The sequence below is a fragment of the Barbus barbus genome, assembly GCF_936440315.1.
Source record: "Barbus barbus genome assembly, chromosome: 11".
In the NCBI taxonomy this organism is placed as follows: Eukaryota; Metazoa; Chordata; class Actinopteri; order Cypriniformes; family Cyprinidae; genus Barbus; species Barbus barbus.
Genome location: NC_136739.1, coordinates 26,146,953 through 26,171,721, shown reverse-complemented (window position 1 = coordinate 26,171,721; position 24,769 = coordinate 26,146,953). Strand labels below are relative to the sequence as shown.

The 24,769-nt window shown below is 35.0% G+C and overlaps 2 protein-coding genes across 3 annotated transcripts; one reads left to right on the top strand and one right to left on the bottom strand.

Moving 5' to 3' along the window:
* Positions 1 to 1,601: 1,601 nt before the first annotated feature.
* Positions 1,602 to 14,704, top strand: LOC306876911 (major facilitator superfamily domain-containing protein 6-B-like). 2 transcript variants are annotated; one of them, XM_079428361.1, is made up of 7 exons: positions 1,602 to 1,827; positions 3,083 to 4,637; positions 8,576 to 8,673; positions 10,581 to 10,742; positions 11,816 to 11,914; positions 12,010 to 12,281; positions 13,808 to 14,704. In XM_079428361.1, exons 2-7 carry the CDS (start codon positions 3,085 to 3,087, stop codon positions 14,066 to 14,068), a joined length of 2,445 nt encoding a protein of 814 aa, XP_079284487.1. In that variant the 5' UTR covers positions 1,602 to 1,827; positions 3,083 to 3,084; the 3' UTR covers positions 14,069 to 14,704. The 2 variants fall into 2 exon arrangements, with proteins under 2 accessions (XP_079284487.1, XP_079284488.1); XM_079428362.1 differs by having other exon boundaries at positions 1,622 to 1,827; positions 12,010 to 12,286.
* On the bottom strand, positions 14,689 to 23,640 carry LOC306876912 (nuclear envelope integral membrane protein 2-like). The gene is made up of 9 exons (XM_079428363.1): positions 23,239 to 23,640; positions 21,446 to 21,555; positions 21,058 to 21,289; positions 20,904 to 20,976; positions 19,521 to 19,614; positions 19,099 to 19,213; positions 17,405 to 17,630; positions 16,545 to 16,733; positions 14,689 to 16,434 (listed from the first exon to the last, which is right to left on the bottom strand). Exons 1-9 carry the CDS (start codon positions 23,327 to 23,329, stop codon positions 16,128 to 16,130), a joined length of 1,437 nt encoding a protein of 478 aa, XP_079284489.1. The 5' UTR covers positions 23,330 to 23,640; the 3' UTR covers positions 14,689 to 16,127.
* Between the last annotated feature and the right edge of the window lie 1,129 nt (positions 23,641 to 24,769).

Here is a 24,769-nt window from a genome sequence, read left to right as displayed (position 1 = left end):
GGTATTTAAGCCCAAGTACCACCTACAGGCCTGTTATGGGGAGTATAGGCTGACGTGAAAGGACTTTATTATATTACCTTATATTATATTATGAAAGTGTCTTATGCTCATCAACCCTGCATTTATTTGATCAAAAATACAAAAAAACTGTAGCCTAATATTGTGAAATATTACAGTTTAAAATAATGTTTTTCTATTTCAATATACATTTATACTATTTTAATAAAATATCATTTATTTCTGTGATTCAAAGCTGAATTTTCAGCATCATTAGCCCATTCTTCAATGCATGGTCCTTCAGAAATCATTCTAATATGCTGATTTATTATCACTGTTGGAAACAGTTGTGCTGCTTAATTTTTAATTTTTTTATTTTATTTATTTATTTGTTGGAACCTGTTATTCTTTTTTGGGGTTCGTTGATAAAAAAGAACAGCATTTATTCAAAATAGAGATGCTTTCTAACAATATCAATCTTTACTATCGCTGTTTCTATCAATTTAACAAATCCTTGCTGAATAAAAACTAATTTCTTTAAAAAAAATAATAATAATAAATACTGACCTAAAGCTTTTGAATGGTAGTGTAAGCTATATTGTTACAAAAGTTATATTTTAAATAAATGATAATAAATCAGCATTGCATAAAATGCATTAAGTAAATAAAGTAAATTAATAAAGTATAATAAAATTTTGAATAACATTAAAATTTTAATCAAATAAATGCAGGCTTGATGACTATATGTAACTTAAATATAAAATATAAAATAGTAATGTATCCAGTCTTTTTATGGAGGATGAGAAATTACTTAAGTATAAATAAATAAATAAATACATAAATGCATAAATAAATAAATAAATGTTGAAATACATAAACGAATAAATAAATAAATGTAGACATAAATAAATAAATAAATTAATACATAATTAAATGTATAAAAACCTAAGTAAATAAATGAATAAATAAATACATAAATGCATAAATAAATAAATACATGTTGAAATACATAAATTAATAAATACATAAACGAATAAATAAATAAATATAGACATACATAAATAAATTAATTAATTAATAAACAATTAAATGCTGAAATAAATAAATAATTAAATGTAGAAAAACCTAAGTAAATGAATGAATGAATAAATAAGGCCATTTGGCTCTGCAATGAGCAGTACCCTATTGGCAGTACTTGACTTTATTTGGTCAGTTTTTCATTTATTTTGAACTTTATTGAGCGCCAGTAGCTGTCGCTGTTTTATCATGCATGTTGCATGAGTTCGCTGGTCAAAATAAATGGGTTTGCTATCATTTCTAATTCTAACCGGAAAAATTATATTAAAATTAAATAGAATTCAAATGTTAAAATAAGTAGCCTACTTAATACAGAAAGTATTTTACTCCATCTAGAAGTAAACCTATTTTGATTAATTAAAAATCCTAAACATCAACATTTTTTAACTGATCTTATGGCATCATCTCTTGGGCAAATACTATACGGGAAAACCTTCAACCTAAAACCTAATTTGAGGAGCTGACGAATGAAACGGGGTGTCACAGTTTCTAATGACATCAGTGGAAATGAAGGCAGTGCCACAAACACACTGCTGCTGCGCACATCGCAGGCAGGTGAGAGACTGACGTCGGGTCGGATGTACAATAAACCTGCTGCTTTGCTCTCCCGGAATACATCGCGGTTTGACGATTGTTCATAGAAAGTCAGCAAAAATCCGGGATGGTGATAAAATGATGGTTGGACGGAGAGAGCAGCCTGTCCTCCTTCAACGCCAGACGGTGAAATAACAGAAACTTCCACACAACAACCGGGTAAGTGAGCTTGTATTGAGCCACACCGCTGCCTGTTTTATACTGAAACATTGTATAAGAAAAATAATGCATGATCAGTTGTGTTTGTGCAATATGCACTGTTAATATAGGCTAGGCTGTGTGTAACTCATTTCCAGAAGGGACTACACCCTGTGAAGTTTATTATGATATATGTTGTTATTATGAATGTTGACTGCACTTAATTTCATTCCACAGCACAATAATCTTCACCTCTTAATTGTATTCCTAAGAATGTATTTTTTACTAATACTACCTGATATTCAACATTATATTAACTCGAAGTATAATTATTCTTAATTATTTTTAATCATGGGCAGCTACTGAATAATTATTTTTTAAGGTCTGATTATTTGCTGACAAAAGGTGTGTTGCATTATATAACTTAGATTTAGAATCAGGTAAAATAAAAATCTATTAGTCTAACTTGGAAAAAAAGAACTGTTTTGCTTCATTGGACATAGAGTGACTAAGTAAGCAATAATGTACATAATATTAAACACTGAAATGTATCAGTATTCTAATTAATTATGTAGATAGCAATATGCAAATTCTAAGCATGGGTGAATAGAAAAATAGACAGTTTTAACACATAAACAACAGTAGTGTGATTTACTGGCTTTGACATCACGAAGAAAAAATATGGGAAATTTATTTTTCTACCCTATAATGGTATAATGTCCCATTATTCTCAATGAACATTGCATTATGAACATTATGAGCCCATAAGCGTGTGTTTATAAATCGGCTATCTTTGTTCATGGACACTTTGCATAGGATTTTTTGTTGTTTTGTTTTTTGTTGGGGGTTTTTAGCCAATCACCTGACCCATAAATGCAAGGTACCTCATCAGAACTGCAGGAAAAGGACATCATGCTGATTGGCTGAGCAAGAATGTCTCAACCTCTTCAAGGTCACGTAATAAGATGTGAAAGACAGCAGACAAGGGAAAATATATCCCATAAAACAGAAAATTATATACTGTAAAACTGGGAAATATTTTTAATTAATGTTTCTAGCCAAAAAAAAAAAAGAACCAGAATTTTCAATGTCAATGGAAAATATTTTTTTGGTTCTTCAAGGTAATGTTATGGGATTTAAACTAAACTAAATGGCCCAAAAAACAGCCAAATTTTGACCAAATGGTTATGCCCCAACATTTGAAAATGGCTAGTTAAAGCTACAATGTGAAGACTTTATTCAATGTCCTTAACAGATGTTTTTGTGTATCTCACAGAAATGGCGAATGATCGGGTGGCCATCCTTACGGATGATGAGGAGGACCAGAAGAGGAAATATATTCTGTCTGAACCGTTTAACACTCTGTCCCTGGGGCAGGTGGCAAACACTACACCATCTGGTCAAACAGCACCACCTGCCCCCACTGACACACTCCCTTCTCAGCCCTCTCAGAATATGGACTGCACAGAGAGGTGCTGTGTGCGAATAGACAATCATCTCTTGATTTCCAAGGTTTTCTACTTCTTCTTTTACTCCGCATATGGCTCTTTACACCCCCTGCTTGCCGTGTACTACAAACAGCTGGGAATGACACCCAGCCAAAGTGGCCTGCTAGTCGGGATCCGTTATTTTATAGAGTTCTGCAGTGCCCCTTTCTGGGGAGTAGTGGCGGACCGCTACAAGAAAGGGAAGGTGGTTTTGCTGTTTTCTGTACTCTGCTGGGTGGTCTTTAACTGCGGTATCGGCTTCATCAAGCCAGCAGCTATGGCCTGTGTCAGTAAGGACCCTACTGTTGTGACACCAAGCAACTTTACAAACTATACGCAAGCTGGTAACCGTACCAGACAAAGAAGATACTTGAGTGAGGATATGTACTCCGCTCCTCCGCTTTCTCAGCCAATATTAGCAGCATATAGACCTCACTCTAGATACATTCGAAGTGCAAATGTAAATACCACAAGCACTCCCTCTGGAAACTCCACAGAGAATCCTCTCGGCATTACTATGCCGTCTAACTCAACAACGGCGTCGCCCCGTACCTCGACAGTAATGTCAAAATCTACCTCGACAATTGAAACGCAAGCTACCACTGCCAAACTCAAAGAGTATTTCATAGTCTTTAATAAGGAACAAGTAGATACTATATTTCTCTTGATCCTCTTGGTCATTATCATTGGTGAGTTCTTCAGCGCCCCAGCTGTGACCATTGTGGACACCGTCACTCTTCAGTACTTGGGAAAACACAGAGATCGTTATGGACTCCAGAGGATGTGGGGATCTCTGGGATGGGGTATTGCAATGCTGTCAGTGGGCATTTGGATCGACCACACGCACATCACAATCTTCATCCAGGGCTCGGGTTGTGTCCTGCCAATCTACAAGAACTACCAAATTGCATTCATAGCTTTTGGAGTCCTGATGACCTCAGCGTTGATAGTGGCGACGCAGTTCCACTTTGGCAACAGGGTTTATCAGTTAGATGAGGAAGAGGACAAGAAGGAGGATGTGGAAATACCTCAAGTCGTTCAGGAAGTCTCATCTCCAGAGTCCAGTACAGATGACTCACCCGTGTGCCCAGAAAGCAACCCGCCACCTTTTCCCTTCAAAGATCTCTTCCGGATTATTTGTGGCGTCCGCTATGGTACGGTTCTCTTTGTGGCCTGGTTCATGGGGTTTGGTTACGGTTTCGTGTTCACCTTCCTCTACTGGCATCTGGAGGACCTGAAGGGCACCACCACTCTCTTTGGCATCTGCTCGGTGCTCAGTCACGTGTCTGAGCTGGTCGCTTATTTCATCAGCCACAAACTCATTGAGCTTGTTGGACACATAAGGTAGGAACCTCTTTACGTGAAATATATGGAATATTTATACTAAACTGCACTTGTATTGAAAGTTTTTCTATTTGGAAAGTAGGGGCTTGGATTATAAATATTAATTTAGGGACATAACTCTATTTGATTTGTTTAAATGCAGGTTTGCATGTGCTAGACAAAGTAGGATAACCACTTACCTCTTGTATGTCCGTTTAGTCCACTTCCAATGCAAGTGGTTGGCCGAGGCTTCTCCTGTTATTTGGGACATTCACACTGAAAGCAATTTGTAGAAACCATGATTCATTCAGTTTCAGTGAGCGTAGACAATTGAGCAATTAAGTAGACAATTGTGCACACTTCAACTTTTATGCAAATGAGCAGCGGCAACTAATGGAAGTGCAGACCATGTTCTGCCACCTGATAGAGTTGGATACTAAGGTCAGGTGAGAGCCAGTTCACACAGAAAGTATGTTTGTGTTCTATTCTGCTGCTTTTAATTGTTTTCTATCTAAATTAGATGACGTCTTTAACTGGTGCATCATGTCTTGCTACTTTTAGCCCCATGTTTTCAAGATGTTCGTAAGAATGCATCCTGTGTGAACCTATAAGACACCTATGTAGATTCTGAAGACCCTTGTATGTTTCCAGTTATAGTTGTTTCAAGCAAAACATAACTCAATTAAGTATTTGAATTGTTGTCCAAAAATTGGGCAGGATGAATGAACTGCTTGGTTGCAGTTTTACCAGAAAATATATTAATATATATAAATTAAGAAGTGTCAGTAAAAATCTGTTGGTAGCCACAGTCATGAAGAAAACATCTTCGGAAGCAGTATTTTTTTAGTATTTATTATTTATAGTTATAAATAATAGTGTTATTTATATTTGTGGTATTTATAAAATTTTTGAATTGGCTTTTATTTTTAGAATTTTAAGTTTAGTTTTAAAGTGCATGGAAAGGCATATTTTTCCTGATGTTGTCAATACATTCTGATTGCTTTAAAAGATTGCTTGGGTTTTACTAGATTTACTGATTAAATGATATTTAGTTGAACAATCTGCAATGCATTTGGACAGATGGACTCTGGTGTTCACAAAAGCTGAACACTCATATATGCTCAGGGTTTAGTGTTGAGCAAATCTTTGTATAGGTGGAGCCAACCATTTTATTTTAGTATGGCGCTTTATGTATTTTGGACCTGTGCCCAAACACCACCTTCATGCAATGGTTATCATATCCTGGTTGCTCAATAATGTATGAGAATACGACCAAGAGCATCTGGTCAAAAGTTATGTAAATGCACTTATTTCTTGTGCCATATCTGTGTTAACACATATAGACTGGCATATTTGTTGCATAGTGGTGTACATTAGGCTCACAGAGAAAGTCCAAAGGTTGTTTAATGTGTCTCAGTAAGTATTGTAGACTTTGGCTAAGCTCTAAATGGGCACTGCCTAGCCTGGGCACGCAATGTACAACTAAGATGCAGGCCACCCTTTTCCAGGATGTTTACCATGTGTATGTGGGCACTGGTAAACAGGCACATGGAAGGGTCTGCTCACATCCTCAATCTACTTTGTGGTATTTCTCAAGTGTGTGGTATTTCCCCGAGCACCGGCTCTTCAGAGTGAACAAGATGAATCACCCTAAGGTAGCTCAAGTTGTACTGGTGCCTCGGTCTTTACATTTTTAATGACGTTAAGTGATAGCATTTAGCAGATGTTTTCTGATACAGAACCCTCAAACAACCCAGTTTCAGTGACCACTGAAACTGTTCTTTTTGTCGACAGATGCTGTTTTGTGAAAAGCTGATTAGTTAGCAGCAAACTGCATCTGCAGGCATTGATATTCTGCTGTGTAACAGAACTGCAGCTCTACAAAATATATTTTCTTGCTTACCACACTGAGCATTTAAATTCAGAATATTACAACTTGATGTTTGTTTTAAAAAGTCAAAATCTAAATATGAGGTGGTGAAACTTGCAGAACTGCTTCTGCTATGACTTAATAACTCACAAAGAGACTATATCTCATAATTGTGGTTTCTCAGTGTAACTTTTTTTATCTTATTGTGATTTAATATCTCACTGTGTGTGACTTTATCTCACAATCTGATTAGTTTTTTTATCTCACAATTGTTTCCTTATAAGTTGTTACTTCATATTTCACAGCGTGACTTCTCATAGATGTAATTTTATATTAATATTTATTGTATAACATTTCATATATTATTATTTTATATAATTATATAAAAAATTGCTACATTTTTATAGTTCTTAGAATATAAATTAGTAATAAATTGTTGTATTCTACATTTTGAAAATCATCTATATAATCTAATGGAGACGAAGATGATTTGTTCATCCATGTGATACCTTCAGTTTTGTCTCTGTAGTCTTTGCTAAGTGGCCTATTTTCGGTCATGACTGCGGAGAGGCCTGTAACTTTATCCTGCCATTAGCCCCATCACACATTGTCTAGGCTTTCCAGCATTGATCCACTGAGCGTGCTTCTTTTGTGGATCAATTCTAAAGCTTTCTAAAGGCAAAGGGTGTGGTGGAGCCAACATAGTGTACAGTGAAATGTTCTCTGTAGTTTGTAGAGTTAACATTTGCATGGCAATCTCCCAGAGCTGCTTTTTGCATGTAGTTGCATGGAGAAATCAGTTTAAAAGCTCCTGTTTAAAGGTTTTTGTGTCGTTTTTTGCCATTCGTAGGTTGATTCGCCAAAATGTGTAAACACTGTGGAGCAAAACATTGCTCTGTTTGAGCATTCTGACCAGCCTGACAATAGCGATGCTGACTTAACCAATGGTGTGAGATGGGGGCGTGGCTATGTGCTTGTTTAAGCAATGGTGGACAGGGAGATTGTTTAGGAAACCAATGTTATTTTACTTAAAGTTTTGATGAAACGGAAGTAGCATCAGATTGTTTCTTCTGTATTTTGATGTTCATGCCAGTTACACAATTTTCTAGGTTTTCACTTTTTTATAGTTCGTATAATATAAATTAGTAGTAAATTCCGCACAACTGTAAGTAAGCCGTTCATAGGTTGATTCCCTCAAAATGTGTAGCGCAAAACATTAGTTGGTCGAGCTTCCTGACAAGCCCAACAACAGCAACACTGACTCAACCAATGGTGTGAGTTTGGGGTGGGGCTATGTATTTGTTCAACCAATGGCAGACAGGGAGAGTGTTTAGGAAACCTGTTTGGAAACAGTCATTATTCTATTTAAAATTGAGATGAAACGAAAGTAGCAACAGACCATTATTCTGTAATTTGACGTACATCCCAGTTAAAAGGATTATTGGAAAAGAAAAAAATCTAGGACGGGGACTTTTTTTATTCAATATTTTTATTATCAATCTGAGCTTGCAGGCGATCATAAAAAAGGGGCGGGGTTTAAGCAAACTGAATGTTCGGAAGATGTCACCTGTGTTATGATGTTTTAATTAAAAATTGCTAGTTAAAAAAAATAAATATGAATGAATTAAATGGATGAATTGTTCACAAAAACAACAATAACGTGCATTTAGAAAATATATGCAGACTATAATTTGTGCTTAGTGATGCCACTTAGTGAGACGCCTCATTTTTAAAGCACCTCATTAGATTGATTTTCCAGGAAATAACATTCGAATTAAACTGGCATTAATGACATTAACGTTGTTTTTTCCTGTTGGAGATTCAGTGTTTGTAGATTTAGCACTGGCAAGATCTTATTCCTCAAGATGAATCTGTACATAGGACAGAGTGAGTCATTCATTCGGGCGTCAGAATAGAGACTGTCATCACCAGCAATGCAACACCCAGCCTTAACTACAATAGGCCTTATAAACCAAACGGGTTTAGCTACACCCAGTGTGACATTTTCATTGTACAGAAAAACATTGTTTCACGTGTATGAATAAAATATGACATTCAGGTATTACATAATTGCATTCTCTTTTTTTAGAGTCCTTTATATCGGACTGGCCTGTAACACCGCACGCTATCTGTACATCTCCTACCTGGAGAATGCATGGATAGTTTTACCCATGGAGGTGCTTCAAGGTGAGAAATCAGGGGGGTTTGTGTTGCCCGACTGGCCTTATCAAACAGAAAGTGGAGTTTGTATTGGTAGGCTGTGTTCTTGAGTGACCACAGCTTATGTCACGATCATCTAAGGACATGATTTAGCTGTTTTTGAAGTCTATTATTTCACATCAGATACACTGTTGCAATCACACAGTTACAGTTTAGAAATAACAGACAGGTTTAGGCAGTGTTGTTTGCTTTAGAGCTGAAAGAAATGTTACTGATACTTAGGAGGCTCCTCTGTTTCTGTGTAAAGCACAATTATTAAAATGTCAAGACCTTTGAAATTTTTTAAAGCAGGTTTAAAATCCTGTTTAGCTCCTTCAGCCACTATTGTCTTGCGATTGTGTTGACTATTGACACCGTACAGGATGACCCTGTTCCACCTCACTTGGCCGTAACGCCTGTTTTCTTTAACTTAACTGAGTAATGTGACATTATACACTACCAGTCAATACGTTTTTGAACAGTAAGATTTTTAATATTTTTAAAGAATTCTCTTCTGCTCACCAAGCCTGCATTTATTTGATCCAATATATTTGAATATATTTTAAAATGTGATCAAAGCAAAATTTTCAGCATCATTACTCCAGTCTTCAGTCTCACATGACCTTTCAGAAATCAATTTTGCTGTTCAAGAAACATTTTTTATTAGTAGTATTATCAATATTTTATTTTTTTCAGGATTCTTTGATGAATAGAAAGATCCAAGGATCAGCATTTATCTGAAATAAAAAGCTTTTGTAACATTATAGACTATAGCATTCATTTTTTGGGAAAGAAATTATAGAAATTAATTCTTATATTTATCAAGGATGCTTTAAATTGATCAAAAGTGATGACAATGGCATTTATATTGTTACAAATAACTTCTATTTCAGACAAATGCAGTTCTTCTGAACTTTCTATTCATCAAAGAAACCTGAAAAAATTATACTTAGCTGCTTTCAACAACAACATAATAATAATAATAATAATAATAATAAATGTGTTTTGAGCTGCAAATCAGAATATTAGATTGATTTCTGAAGGATCATGTGACTGGAGTAATGATGCTAAAAATTCAGCTTTGAAATCACAGGAATAAATTACATTTTGAAATATATTCAAATAGAAAACAGTTATTTTAAATAGTAAAAATATTTCAAAATGTTACTGTTTTTGCTGTATTTTAGATTAAATGCAGGCTTGGTGAGCAGAAGAGACTTCTTTAAAAAAACATAAAAAATCTTACTGTTCAAAAACTGGTAGTGTACACATCAGTGTTTAAGACTGCTTATTTATATAAGTTCTAAAGAAACATTTGAGGAATATGAATATAAAGTGTGAGATCAATCTAATACGACAAAAAACGTATTAAAGGAAGTTGTTAGGCACAACATAGAGCGAAGTTTAGTTGTTTATTTTTAATGAATATTCTTGTTATATTATTTACGCAAAAGAAAAGATGAAATTACCCAAGTATTAAGAAGTTATCACATAAGATGAAGTACCTTTCATTTGTAAGGTAAATTCACTAAATTATACAAAACAGGCATTACTATATAGTTATTTAATATATAAAGTATTTTTATTGAATTTTCAATTTTACTATATGACATGGGCTAAAATAACATGTTATACTGCTGACGCTCAGCTTTAATTATTAATATTTAGTGTTTTTGTTCCTATTTTGTTTTTGCATTTGGTTCCCGATTAACTTTTAATGATCCCGTGTAGCAGTCGTATTATGTCAAATCTTTTTTCAACATTTTATTCATATATTTGTTTATAAACTGCAAATGTTGTCTTATTATTATGCTCATATGTATTACAAAGAACACATGAGAAGTCTGTGTTTATCCTTTGAAGCAGATGTTTCTTTATGCTCATGTGTCGTGCAGGTTTGACACATGCATCAGTGTGGGCGGCATGCATCTCGTATTTGAGCGCTGCGGTTCCTCCAGCTCTGCGCACGTCGGCTCAGGGGATCCTGCAGGGGCTGCACCTGGGGCTGGGCAGAGGCTGTGGAGCCATGCTAGGAGGAGTTTTTGTAAACTTCTTTGGTATGACATCAACAAAGACCATGTGACGTCACAGACATTCCACACATGTGCCTCATGCATGCTTTGATGCTATTATATATTTAGACAGTTATAGTCAGACTCTTGTAGTTAAAGCGAATTCTACATCATTCTGTATCCAAAAAGTCTGATTGATTTAGATCTAGATCTAGAATTTGATTTAGTTTGTTTGTTTTTAACTTAAATATTAATAAATTCTTAGATTTCATTTTTAAATGTCTAACATAAAACTTATTGATAAAAATTTATTTTTAACTTATAAAAATACAGTAAAAACTGTACAATTGTAAATTAATATTACAATTTAAAATAATTGTTTGTTTATGATTTATTCCTGTGATGGCAAAGCGGCCATTACTCCAGTCTTCAGTGTCACATAATCCTTCAGAAATCATTCTAATATGCTGATTTAGTCCTTAAGAAACATTTTTTATTATCAACGTTGATGATAGTTTTTTGCTGTTTAATATTTTTGTGGAAAACTTTGATACACCAATTAATTTTAGGGTAAGTAAAGGGAAAATAATTTATTTTTATTCAACAAGGATGCATTCAATTGATCAAAAGTGACAATGTTCTAAAAAAAATCTTTTCATTTTCATCCCCAATCCTGAACAAAATATCACAGATTCTACAAAAATATTAAGCAGCAAAAACAGCATATTAGAATGATTTCTGAAGGAGCAATGATTTTCTTAAGACTGGAGTATTCAGTTTTGAATACAAAATTCAGCTTTGCCATCACAGATATAAATTACATATTAAAATATATTCAAATAGAAGACAGTTATTAAAAATTGTAATTATATTTCACACTGCTACTGTTTATACAGATGTTTTTGGCTGGCATATATATATATTAAATATCTACATAGAATAAATAATTATATATAAAAATTGTATAGAATTCTCTGAATTTTGGACCCCCCCCCTCTGAATATATATCATCAAGAACACTTTCAGATTGTCCTTTTCAGTGTGAATGACTTTCAAGTTAAGTTCCAGGCTTGTTTCCACTCAAGCTTCCATTTTCATCTTGCAAATTTCCTGTTTAGGTGCTGCAGAAACCTTCAGAGGCCTCGGAATGGCCTCTCTGGTCACATTACTCATCTTCTCTCTGATACAGTGGCTGTTAGGTCAGAACGAGGATAAAAGTATGTTTCATCCTGCTGTTTTACAATAAAAACTTAATTTTGCTGCAGCAAAACCTGCGGCAGCTTATTGATTACGTCTTTGTGCTCTTTTACAGAGGGCTCGATGTTGGCTGAGAACATCCCAGTTCCCTCGAGCCCAGTGCCTATAGCCACTATTGACTTAGTCCAGAACCAGTCCGCATCTCAGCCCGAATCAAAGACGTCTCCTAAGAAAACCAGGCATCAGGAGGAGCAAGAAGATGCCAACAAACCGGCCTGGGTGGTCTCTGCTTCCCCCTGGGTCACCATCGTTTTCGCCCTCCATCAGATCAGAGATATGGTCGCTTTGTCAAAGAACGACCCCTGTAGTGAAAGTCAAGCCCCGCAGGTAGGGTGGCACCCTTTGTGATTTGGGATGTGGACGTGAGGAGGTGGTGAAAGTTTCACTCTTGCTATTTAATAACATTTCATTCAATTTTTCTTGCTAATTTTCTGATTTATATCTATTAATTTGTCATCTTGGCTTTTTGGTATGCAGTTATTGTGAAAACCAATTTCATACTGATGGCAAATTATATTTTATACCTTTTACTGAATTGTTAACTCTTTCTCTTTGCATTCATGCTGTCATTTTCTCAGGGGAAAGGTGAGAAAAAATCTGTCTTTGCACTTTAACATTTGTACACAAAAATGCATGCAGTCCTGTCATTCTTTATGTATTCTTGGATAATTTACGCAAGTCTTACTAACACCATTGTACAACCCACTTCTTACCAAAAATACATGCTTTTCTATTGTCAGTTTTGTTCGTCTTTTCTTAAAACACACTTCTGTGCTTCAGCTATTTTGTGTGCAAATTTCTCTTCTCTGCATGAGAATATTACATGTCAAGGCTTTAGGTAACGCTCTTTATTGTAATGTCAACTGAAATATTTGTGTATTTTAAGTTTTCAGCAAATGTATAAAATCAGGGAATGCTGTTATATGGGCATCTGTGGGTGTGTGTGTGTGTGTGTGTGTGTGTGTTCGTCTGTCGCATTTGGCACGTTACAGATGACTTAAATGACAAACAAGAACTAAACTGGAAAGTACACATTATTTTTATAAGCAGTGACTCATATTTGAAGTCAAACAAATGCTTGGTTGGTGAGTCTCACGAAATATGTCAAGAACATGTCCGGGTCATATTTCACCCCAAAATATTATATTTTTGGTGATCTTTAAACCACTGGTTCTCAAAGTCGGGTTAAAAATTTATTATTTAAATGATTAAATATTAATGCATCATAGGAATAATTGATTGTACTGTTTTTATTTTTATAAAAAATTACAGTATTATTGACTTTAGCTTTAACCCTATAAAAATAAATAAAATATATTAAACCTAGATATAATGTAATGATAATAGAAAGGAAAGATGTTATTAAAAATATTTTTTAGAACCACTTGGTTTTTGTTATTTTGTATTATCAGTTGATTTTTGTGACTCTTTGTGATTCTCAAATATTAATATATTGTTTAAATTTTAGGATTTCTGCTTTAAAAAGCTTTATGCTTTTGTTATACTGCCTTTATTTTTATTCAAATTAAAATGTGTCATTAATCTTAACCCTATAGAGAATAGTTAAATATAATTTTTTTTAAACAAAAAAACAAACATCTAGATGCGTTAAAATAAGTATTGAGAGGGAAAATGTGAAAATAATATCACAATATTAATTATGAATATAATATTACAATGTAAAGCATTATAAAATTGTAAAAAAAAAAAGGCTTAATTTTACGTTTTTTTTATTTAAATTTTGGGGTAAAATGTGACTTAAATATGTTTAAAAAATCACTCTAGCACACCCTTTAATAAATGAAATGTACCTTACCTCAGACATGTTTAACCTTTATTTTCTCCTCTTGTAGGAGACAAATGAGCAAACCTCAGTGACGCCACCTGCTGATGAATCCACATTGACGCAATGCGATATATTAAGTCCAGCAGAATATCTCTCCCAAGGACCTACTACCAGTGCATTCATTCCTCAAAACACACATCCTGTCCGTCCTGTGGAAGAACCATCTCCATCCACAGGGAGAAACGAACCAGTAGAGAACTCTGCACCATTGCCAGGACACTCCAAACAGCAGCCTCCAATAGCACAACCACAATCCAAAATCATCTGAACCTCTTTGGGATATAGCCTTATTATTTAGAGACATGTTATGGGGAGTAAAAGCTAACAGCTGACTTTGAACCAAAAAAATATTACGTTGACCTACAGGTATTCTACATTAGCGAGAGATTTGTTTTCCGAGGCGATAAAATCAATATGCTTTGCACTGCCACAGTTGATGTCTTGCCTTAGTCGCAAAGGGCCTGCAAGTCTCTGTACAGAATGCTTGAAGGTCAGTGCCTATGAGGAGATCTGCACATTACTGAGCGTTTAATGCTTATAATCCAACAGCTGAGGTTCTTCAGCGTAATATAGGCCTACATGGGACTTGATATTGCAGTAGTGAAGCATAGTTGCTTTGCACTCTGTATGTTATTTTGCTAATCGTGCTTCCATATTTCTTGTGACCAAATTTAAATATAAAAACATGTACTCTGTATAAAATAAAATGTGAAATCCATGCTCTGTTCTGTTAAATATATGTAGTTATGCACAAAACCAAGAGTATAGTACCTATTACAAACCATAAAAAGGTATTGATTTGCACTATATGGTGTCTGAAACCATCTGCCTCGCAGCTTTGTGTATAAGTGAACTCTGCTTATGTTTACATATGATGACAATACAATATTCTGGTTGAGAATTTAGCCATTTGTCTTTTTTTATTAAATTAGATGGCAATATAAAAGACTGTAAAACTTGAAATGTTTATAAAAACATACATTCTTCAGATAAAGTTCAATTAAAAAGGAAAGAATTGAAATGGCAGCATGTAGATATGTAAACCCACATTGATATCGGACTAGGAATGGACACCCCTGCACTTAAGATCATGGTGACTGAAAAGAAATATCAGATGGGAGGGAAAAAAATATTTTAGTACTTTTGTGCTCCCAAAGAAACTTTGCATTCGTTCACAAATCCTTTGCATTCTCCCAAAAACGCAGTTTCTGGGGGGGGATAACCTAAAAACAATGAAAAGGGTTCTTAGGAGAACGTAAAAATTCTGCGTAAAAGCAGAAGCTTTTTAATCTAAATTTCCCTTGAGGTTTCCTATAATTTTATCAATTGTGAGCACCAAGAATGACAAAAAAAGACCATAAACTTAGTCATGTTGCCCTATATTCCATGTCTTCTAAAGCGACAAGGGGCAGGTTTATATAGAAAAGCACAGTGCAAAAGTCCATTCTGTGTGAATGCCTCCACAAACATAGAGCACTGTCTTCTGATAGGTGATAAAAAAACGCGCAAAAAGTTAACTCGATGGTCAAACATGTCTAGCTACCTCATATTTACATTAAAAAAACTATGAAAAAGTAGCATAGAGGAATTCAAAAACCAGTTTTGTTTGAACAGCCACTAGGATAGCTTTGTGTGATAAATGGACCTAAATTTAAGTTGTTATTCAATAATACTTTCTGCTATAGGCCTACTTTGAACATAGCATTCTACTACATGAGGTCAGAAGACATGGAACAGAGCGCGCAAGCCATGAAGATGCTTTGATGTCAGTTTGGGAGCTTTTGGAAACCGTATGTCCTCGTTTAGTATCACTATATGATAATTTGTAGATTCTGCTAAACGTTTTCTACTTGTTCTAAGGAGGTTTGGATTAATATGAGGACAAATAAACAGACAATTTGCACTTATAAGTGAACTGTTCCTTTAACCAACACTAGAGGGCACTGTTTCCTTAAATTACATAAATGCTGTGGTAGTGTATGTGTTGAGTCACTGTCTTGAGCATTTGAGGCAAATGTATTAGCGACTGCAACGATGATCTGATATACCTGATAGCAGCACAGTCACTATCTATTAACATACAGCATGTACAATACAGTGTTATTCCCAGCTCTGCATCACTTGGGTATGAGAATACAAACTCCTGCTAAAAAAATATAACAGCCCACGCCATCTGAAAGAGATCATTTAAATGCAAATGAGAGCTAAAGATTATATTTACAATACTTATGGACCTACTAATGTTCCTTAGAGTCATTCCTTCGCAATTAAAAAAGTATCTTAAAAATGAACATAAAATCACTCATCCTACAGACAGAAGGACAATTTTAAAAGAAATCCTGGTCTTCTGGATCCATGGGTTCTGGCTGAGGGGTGTAGGTGACAGGGGGATACGGGCAGACAGCTGGAGTATATACATCAGGACTGGGGATGTTATTTTGGGTTGGAGGATTGTTTCTCTCCAGCTCGTCTTCGCTATTGTCCTCTGCTTCTCCTCTGTGCGACTGGGTGTCGCTGGAGCTGCTGTTAAAGAGCACGTTTTCGTAGAACACCCCGCCAAGCCCGTACTGATTCTCATGATTCTGAAGCTCCTCTTGAGTAATGTCGCTGCCACTGCGCAGAAACTCTGCATACCTGAAAGAGGCGGAAACAACTGGTAAGGAATATCATTAAAGAAAATGGGATATATACAGTACGTGTGCCCTTTGATCATGCTTATTTTAATGAATACAAAATTCGAATACCTATGTGGTGATCTGAGCCTCAACACAGTGTCCCATGCAGGAAAGCCAGGCCTGTTACAGTGCTCCCGTAATTCATCCAAAGAGGCTCTGGTGTGGATCTCTCCCTGCTTTCTGTATTCCTCCTCAGTCAGTAGCCTGGCCTTGGGCCGTTTCTTCCTCCAGAACAAGCCCAGGAATGAGTAAAAGAGACTGAAGGCAGAAAGTCAAAGTTTATATACATGCAAATATTTATGATTACATATTTCACCTGTTTAAAGGTTAATTTTAGCATTCGATTATGAAATCAATATCTGTTAAGAAACATTGATTTTGTCTCTAGGAAAACTTTCTAATTTGGCCGACTTTATGAATCCTTAAACATCAGTCACACTAGATCTTTGAGCATAATGTGACATTACATTCTGCAGTCTTTTTAATAAAAAGAGAATTCAACATGCTATACATCCAAAATGAAAACTTATGCAATCTACTCCACTGTACTGCAAAGCTGCATTCCTACAGATTTAAAGTTTCATTCTTTTAATTCAGCTAAGACGTCACACCGTGACTTACCAATCTACTATTGGTTAAATGTTTTCACGTCATACGAATATGCAGGGCAGAGTTCACCAAACTTGAACTTTGGAGCACATCAAAATTCACATGAGCTTGTGTCTCCTGTATTCGCATTTATGTGAATGAAAGTCAATGGAACAAGAAGTGTAGTGTCACCAGCCCTTTTTAACCCCTTTCCTCCAACCTCCTGGCTTCATTTTGGTAAGTAACCATGATCAGTTTTTGAATGCAATTGGGTGGGGAAAATATAAAGCCCTGCCCTAAAAATGTATTTCCCGTTTCACAGTTTGTGGTGATTTTCTTACCTGAAAGTCCACATCAGAAGGCTCCAGGCCAAGGGCAGAATCTTCCAGCACAACAGGAACATGATCAGTACATAGAAGGCGGGGGGAAATGTGATCCCATAGTACACCAAAACCATGCCCACTACTTGCATACACCAGGTCATAAAGTTGAGGGTGTGTTTGTTGGTGATGGGGCCATGTTTATAGCATACAGCAAAGCTAAATAAGCCAGATATGAGCACATAAACTGCAGAGAAAGAGAAAAGAGAAAATGTCAACAAATTTTAAATGTCAAGTTTGGTATTATTGACCTCCCCACACATGTATGCATACATACAGCACCTTACCATTTTATGTAGTAAGGTAACCATAAAAAAAAAAAAAGCACGCCCAATTTGTGTCAGACAGAAGCAGCCTGCATGAGCTTGCCTCTCATAAACAGCCCATAAAGCAACAGTAATAATACGTACACACAAAACTCAGATTGCAACAGTCACAATAGATCTATACGCATTGAAACAACCCAATGTCACGTTGAATATTTATTTTTATGGTGTTATGATGTGCACTGTGTGACTGTGTAACATCAATATTAAATAGTGGATGTCATGTGGTATATTTGCCAGCTTACTACACTCACTGAGTGCAAACATTATGGGCTATTGCTGCAACAAAGCAATAGATTGCTAAATACTCTATTATACAATCCAAAGAACAATAGTGAAAAATACATTTAATAATAATTTACTGGTCATTATTTACTCACTATAAAGTGATTCCTAACCGTTCTTGTGTTTTGATAGTTATAGTAAGTAGAAGGGGACCAGTCAGTCAAAAAAAAAAATCATGATAAATACACTATATTCCAAGTTGTCCTCCCTAAGCTATATGAAACCATTTCATTAAATTATAAATAAATAAATCTTCCCCTCTAGCTAAATCACTTTCATCATATAGAATCATTATATGAACAGCTAGCTCTTTTTTAAAAACAAAAATCCCCTTTTGACAGTAAGTCACAAAATGCTTTTTTGATTGAACATTATCTTTAATGTAACAGTAGATCTGATAAAACAAAGAGGAAATAAAAGGGCCAAAAAAGCAAACATTCACTGGGGCTGTAATCCTCCCAGAGCCTTTTTGTTTTAGGCATAGAAATCAATGTTCCAGCAGCACTGCAGCGTCTTTCCCTTAATCTTAATTTGCCTGTGGTTCTCGCATTCAAACACCGATGCATTTACATACTGCGAGTGCTTGAAGAGGGAAATTGATTTGGCAGAGAATAGAGTCTATTGAGCAGTCAAGAGGCAGTCATTTTAGCATTCAAAATACTTGGCCCTCATATTATAACACTAACGGAGCCAAGATATACGATACAAAAGGTGAATCTCAGTCTGCTCTAGACTGTTACTATGCGATGCTGGCATGTACTAATGCGAGCGCTTCAGCTGATGAAACATGCAGCGAGAGTGTAGAAGGATAATCTGTCTAAATGACATGTACAGTAATTATTCTATTGTATAAAGAACACGTCAAGCAAATTAACAGACAACACGTGGCATTCGACTGAAACGCAAAACTGTACAAAAGGTACATTTGAAAGACCATTTATTAACATTAGCAAAGGCTTACTGTCTGATGTAATTAGCTGATGAGATGATTACAAAGGAAAACAGAGCAAGATAGGTTGTAACAGAAAAAGGTTGCCTAGTTACCCAGTAATTCCATCCAGTGCTCAGTCACAATGTCATCCCATTCATTTAACACCCTCTGGATCCCCATGTAGGACAGACCAGAGCCAGCGCCCAACAACACCAGGAACAGCCCTCGCTGGGGGGGGGAAGAACAGAGCCTTAGTGAATGTGCTTGACCTTCTGACCTGCCCCATTTCTGTAATTGATTGCACAGCCCTGTGTTTTTTTTATTTTTTATAAATCCTTACAATGATGTACATGTCTGAGGATGTTTGTGTCGAGGAGTGAGTCTCCACCTCGCTTTATCTTTAATCTCATCGGCAGAGACAACGCCAGCATTAACAGGCTTAAACTCATACTACTCATCCAACATGTTTGATCAGTGTGAGGAAACATGCAATACTGTGTATCATGATCAAGGATGTGACAGAAGCATTACACACCGTTGGTACGTAGTTTCGGAGCACAAGCGTCAGGAAAACAAATGTGGCGATGACTCCTAGTATAACTCCAGTGGTGTAGAAGAACAGTGGGCTCCTGGAAAACAAGAATAGTCGGTTAGAATAATAGGTTTTAAGTTTCAACCACAAATGAATTAAATATCAGTTTAAAGTGACCACAGCTGTAAAGCTTCAAAAAGGACAAAAAAGCACCGTAAAAGCTACATAAAAGTAGTCCACGTGACTTGTGCACCATATTCATATAATATTTTTTGCATTAGAAAAATCACTGAACTTTAGCTGGTTATTCAAGAAAAATCTTCCCTAGTTACAACACACGTGAAAACCATTGCCTTTTGCCATCAAATCATGTGTGGAATGCACACTATTTTCAATGTTAATGCAGGTGTGACTTCAGAGCATTGGTAGACAAACAGATTTTCAGCATACAATTATTAAATTTAACTGCAAGGCCCCCCACTGTTCAAGAGCATATTCAAAGCCCCCACATGTGAGCTGATATACTTCAGCTGACAAAGCTGCTAGTTTCACTTTTTAATTTACAATATATTGAAACAATTACAGAATATTAAAATTAATACAAATTAAATAAACTCTATAATTCGAGGCATTTCAAGAACTAAATGTATTTCACACATTATGACCAATGCAATTACATGGCGCTTCCAGATGTTCATGATTATGGGATAAGGTTTTGCATTATTTCAATCATATAAAGCTATTTCTGCCTTTTATAATATTTTATAGCTTTACATAAAAAAAAAATAATAATAAATCACACGAATTACAGAAATTTCCATTACATTTCTAGGTCTCTAAAATCACACTATTTTAACGCCACAAAAAAAATAGAAGAAAAAACGAATTTAATTAAATGGCCATGAATTAAAATAATATTTACCCTATTTTCCGTTGTTTAATTGTTTAGCTGTTTGGTTAGTTTAAAGCTTGTTTTGAAAGCTTTTTAAAAAAAAATATTTTAAGCCATCTTGCAGCCCTCTTTGTCTGGTTAAGAAGCACTTTAAAAAAGGCTTTATAAATTTTAAATCGTGTGCTGAACTGAATAGCCCTTATCCTGACAGCACAAGCAGGCATTAACTGATACCCAAAATATGACTTCATAATACTAGAATGTACTACAAAAGACGCACTGACCAATTTTAAGTCTTTTATTTTCTTATTGACAGATGGTCTCTATATTGTGAACAAATGGATATTATATTAAACTACTTTATCTTATCCCAGTTTAAGGTGGTGTAATTAGTTTGCACACAAAAAAAACCCTTGATCACAATTAAATCTGACACTCTACTGCAGATTATCTCTAGATGAGAACATCTAAACTACTGCTAAATTGCCACTTACCTGCATATGTTTCCCGCTCTGAAAAACAGCACCAGCCCACACACAAAAAGCAGGAAACACATTCTGTTTAACCCTGTAAAAGAACATAAACGATCATGATTCATTGCCAAACTACTCTTTGTAAGAATAAAGTGCGAGTGATTTTCTGGCTCACTTTTGTTGGAGACGTATAGTGTATACTCAGTATTGCTTCTGGGCGATTTGGTCATGAAGCAGACATCTTCATCAACCAGAGGAATGTCCAAAGACTTCTCCCTTTGGATAGTGGATGGCCAGTAGTGTTCAACAAAGCAGTTAATAACTGTCAGAAGATCATCCGGATGGTGGCAATTCCCAGTCTCCATCGGGAACACGACAGAGACGTCATTATCACTTGTCACGTTTACCTGTGAACAACATGTTGTGTCTTATCAGCATTAAATTTAAAGGGAGTTATTATTTTTTTGTCTTTATTTACTCATCCTATGTTGTTCCAATTAAAAAACTAATTAAAAAAACACTGTATGAAGAGTAAATAATATTACAGCAGGATGCAATATTACCTTGAAGGTGGACCAGATGTCCTTCCATTTGATTACTGTACCAGGGCTGTAACAGAAGCACCGACTCCCAGAATACTCGTGGGCACTGTCTCCTTTGACATAGGTGCAATCTGTCAGAATCAGGAAAGGATCAGAGTTACTCCTCTGCTTTGATTTTACAATCCCCATCATCCGTTTCTTCTTTTCTATGTCTAAAACAGTACAAAAGCGTCCCAGAAAAAGACCAACTGGCTCCAGAACAGCTTCTGCCCACAGACTAAGTTCATCCTAATCAGTGTACTAATACACAACTGCAGCATCCTCACTTTCTAAAAACCAGACATGCTCATGCGTGGTTGTTTCTATCCAACAGTATTGCTCACACAATTGATGTTGTTTATGTTGTCCCAAACTGGGGTTCATAAGTGAACTGTTACTGCAGGAGATTTGTAAGTTGATGGTAAGCTAATAAATCATAAAAATCTACAATTAATTTGAAAAGCATACAAAATAAAACACTAAACATAAAAATGGATTAAATATTTTATTTGTTCTATCTAATTTCAATGCTATGGCCTTTGTGTAGATAAAGATAGCCATCTTAATGCATGACTGTTTGGATTTATATGAAATGGAAACACTTTACCAATAAAAGTATATTTGTAACATTAAGGTTAATAAATACTGTAGAAACATTGTTCATTGTTTCAACATTTATTCATACATTTACAAATTGTAAAGTTCTATCTGTTATCATTAGTTGATGCACTGTGAACTAACATGAATAATCAAGGTATTGGCCTAATTAATATTTAAAAAATACTGTACATTTTCATAGTTCACGTTTTATGGGGGGGTTTTATGTAATAAAGTTCAGCACTTTTTTTTTACTTGGAGAGTTATGTTTGTTTTCATTCAGTATTCATTGTAAAAAGTATCGCTTGATTAACTGGTTATCGTCCAGCGCGATCCAACTTAGTTATTATTATCTGTAAAATCCAGTATCGGTCGACCTCTAGTTATATAATCCATAAATCTAACTTGTCAAGTCTGCTTATTTGGAATGACTCCACTCTACAATATTGTTCCTAATACAATCTAATAATAATAAAAAAGATTTAAATTGTTGTGCAAGAACACATTCATTTCCCGTTTTCATTATGGACATAAACTGGGACTACAGGCCTTAAAATAAAACTAAAAACTATGGAACTGATATGAAGAACCTGAAACAGCAAATGAATGAATGAGTCTTTACAGAAGCTCATTCAGAAATTATTATCAGAGAAATTGCATAACCTCTTAAAGTATGATAAGAGCAGGTTAGAAGGACTATGCACACAAACCAGTTATGTTTGGTTATTGCTATTTGGATGCTGAAAATCTCAGACACAAACTGTAATCCATTACTTTTTCTCAAATAAAAAAGACAGGAAAACCAAATACTGTACTACGTTATATTTCCTAGTCTTTTTTTATATCTTATGTAACACTGTTCTTATATAACTTTTTTTTACAGAACAGTCTTTTCTTCAAAACTGAAAAAAGCAAAATATGAGCATGACTTTATTGATGGATAAAATTATAATAACAAAGCCCCAATCTAGAAAGCATTACGGGTATAAAAAGTAAGTATAAATTTGACATACATTGTGTCCAGCTCACATGATTCACAACACAAATAAAGAATAGTTTAACTGCACTCAAAATCTCATAGATAAAGGTATGTCGAATAACATCTATACACTGTTTTGTAATGTTAGTGATGTTTGTTTATGCTGCAGTCTGTTTAGCATACGACTCAAATCATTTACCTGCGTAAGAATAGCCGTTATTTCCTTCTGCACTTTGCCAGGAAGCACACAAAAGAGTTAAAACGGATATAAAAGCAACTAACTTCCCCATGTTTTTGTGGCTTATTGTGTTAAATGGATGGATTTGACAAACACAGCAGGTTAATGACTGGTCCGCTAAGCTAGGCTAAAATAAGCTAAGCTAATGTTTTCGGTTTCAAATTCGGTGGGTTTAGTGGAACCCAGACCAGACTAACAATTTCAGAGTGAATGATGGGTCCCGATATTTAATTTACTCATTTATCAATTAGAATTTATCATGTAGAACGCTAAATGACATAAAAAGTCGTTAAATACAGAAATACACATATTTTTAAAGTTAAGTTATAGACTCAATGGAGTCTGTTGGGGCGTTTAGTGTTCGATTAATCCGGTCTTAATCCGCAGTTAAAGGTTTAAAAGTAACAACAGTAGGCTATTTTTTTAATTTATAAATTTTTTTAGATAGATAGATTTATGTACTATTGTAGCTTTTAATAGTATTTTCAGCTTCTGTTTTTTTTTAATATATTTAGTCTTTATTTGAGTTTTAGTAATTTTGTTGTGCTCTTGTCTTCTTTTTTTATTACTTTTTGTTCATTTTAAATTTTGCTATTTATGTTTAATTTATTTTTATATCAGTCTTCATTTATTCCCTAGTAATTTTAGTGCTTTAACTTTTTAGTTAACTTTTCAACATTTCAAAATTTTCCATCTAATATTTAGATCTTATTTTATTTCAGCATTAGGCCTACTTAAATCAACAAAATTGTTTTAATAGTTTTAGCTTTAGTTGGCATTGGCAAGTTCAGAATACAAAAGATTTGTACTGTTTACTGCAAAGTATACACTATTGCATGCTGCGTGCATTAATACGTTTTTAAATATATTTATATTTAAACTTTGAGGGGAAAATGCAAGAAGAATCTGTTCTGATAGTAATAGTATGATATTACATATAATAATAATAATTTGATATTACATCCATTTGTTCACAACACTGGAACTGGAAGAAGGTTGAGCATATTGCATTGTCTGTCTGTCTGTTAAAATCTTAAAAATCATGAAAATTTCTATATTAAATAGCCTATACATTTTATGCTCAGGTCTAATGCATTCAATTGGCTCTTTGTGGGTGCAGTCTCTGTGAAATAATTAAAAAATCAAAATATAGGAGCTCTTTAATTCCCAAATATAATGAATTGTTACTATCTAGTCAAATTTATAAAATACTTGTCTATCTGCAAAAATCTTAAAATGTCTAGTCCTGCAAAAGCAGTCTTGAAGCAAATGCAAAGATGAGCTGTGGGAAGAAAAATGTTAAACCAAAATCTAGATGAAAATGTCATCTCTGTGCAGTCTTCGCCCTTTGAAATGGAAGGGGGATTTTTGTGGTGGGCGTAGACACAGCAGGCGGCTGCTTTCTCATTTCTCTAGGATGCAGAGACAACAGCGGCTTTTCCTGACAGGCACACCCACACCAGGCTGAGACCCACTGTCACTTACGCTTGCA

Bases quoted from the DNA above. Each gene is read 5' to 3' on its own strand.
- LOC306876911 (XM_079428361.1), top strand. From the start codon at position 3,085: ATGGCGAATGATCGGGTGGCCATCCTTACGGATGATGAGGAGGACCAG. The intron at 11,915-12,009 runs GTATGTTTCATC...GCTCTTTTACAG, and splicing joins AGGTCAGAACGAGGATAAAA to AGGGCTCGATGTTGGCTGAG. The intron at 12,282-13,807 runs GTAGGGTGGCAC...CTCCTCTTGTAG, and splicing joins GTGAAAGTCAAGCCCCGCAG to GAGACAAATGAGCAAACCTC.
- LOC306876912 (XM_079428363.1), bottom strand. From the start codon at position 23,329: ATGGGGAAGTTAGTTGCTTTTATATCCGTTTTAACTCTTTTGTGTGCT. The intron at 21,556-23,238 runs GTAAATGATTTG...TGATTCTGACAG, and splicing joins TAACGGCTATTCTTACGCAG to ATTGCACCTATGTCAAAGGA. The intron at 19,615-20,903 runs GTAAGTGGCAAT...CTTGTTTTCCAG, and splicing joins AGAGCGGGAAACATATGCAG to GAGCCCACTGTTCTTCTACA.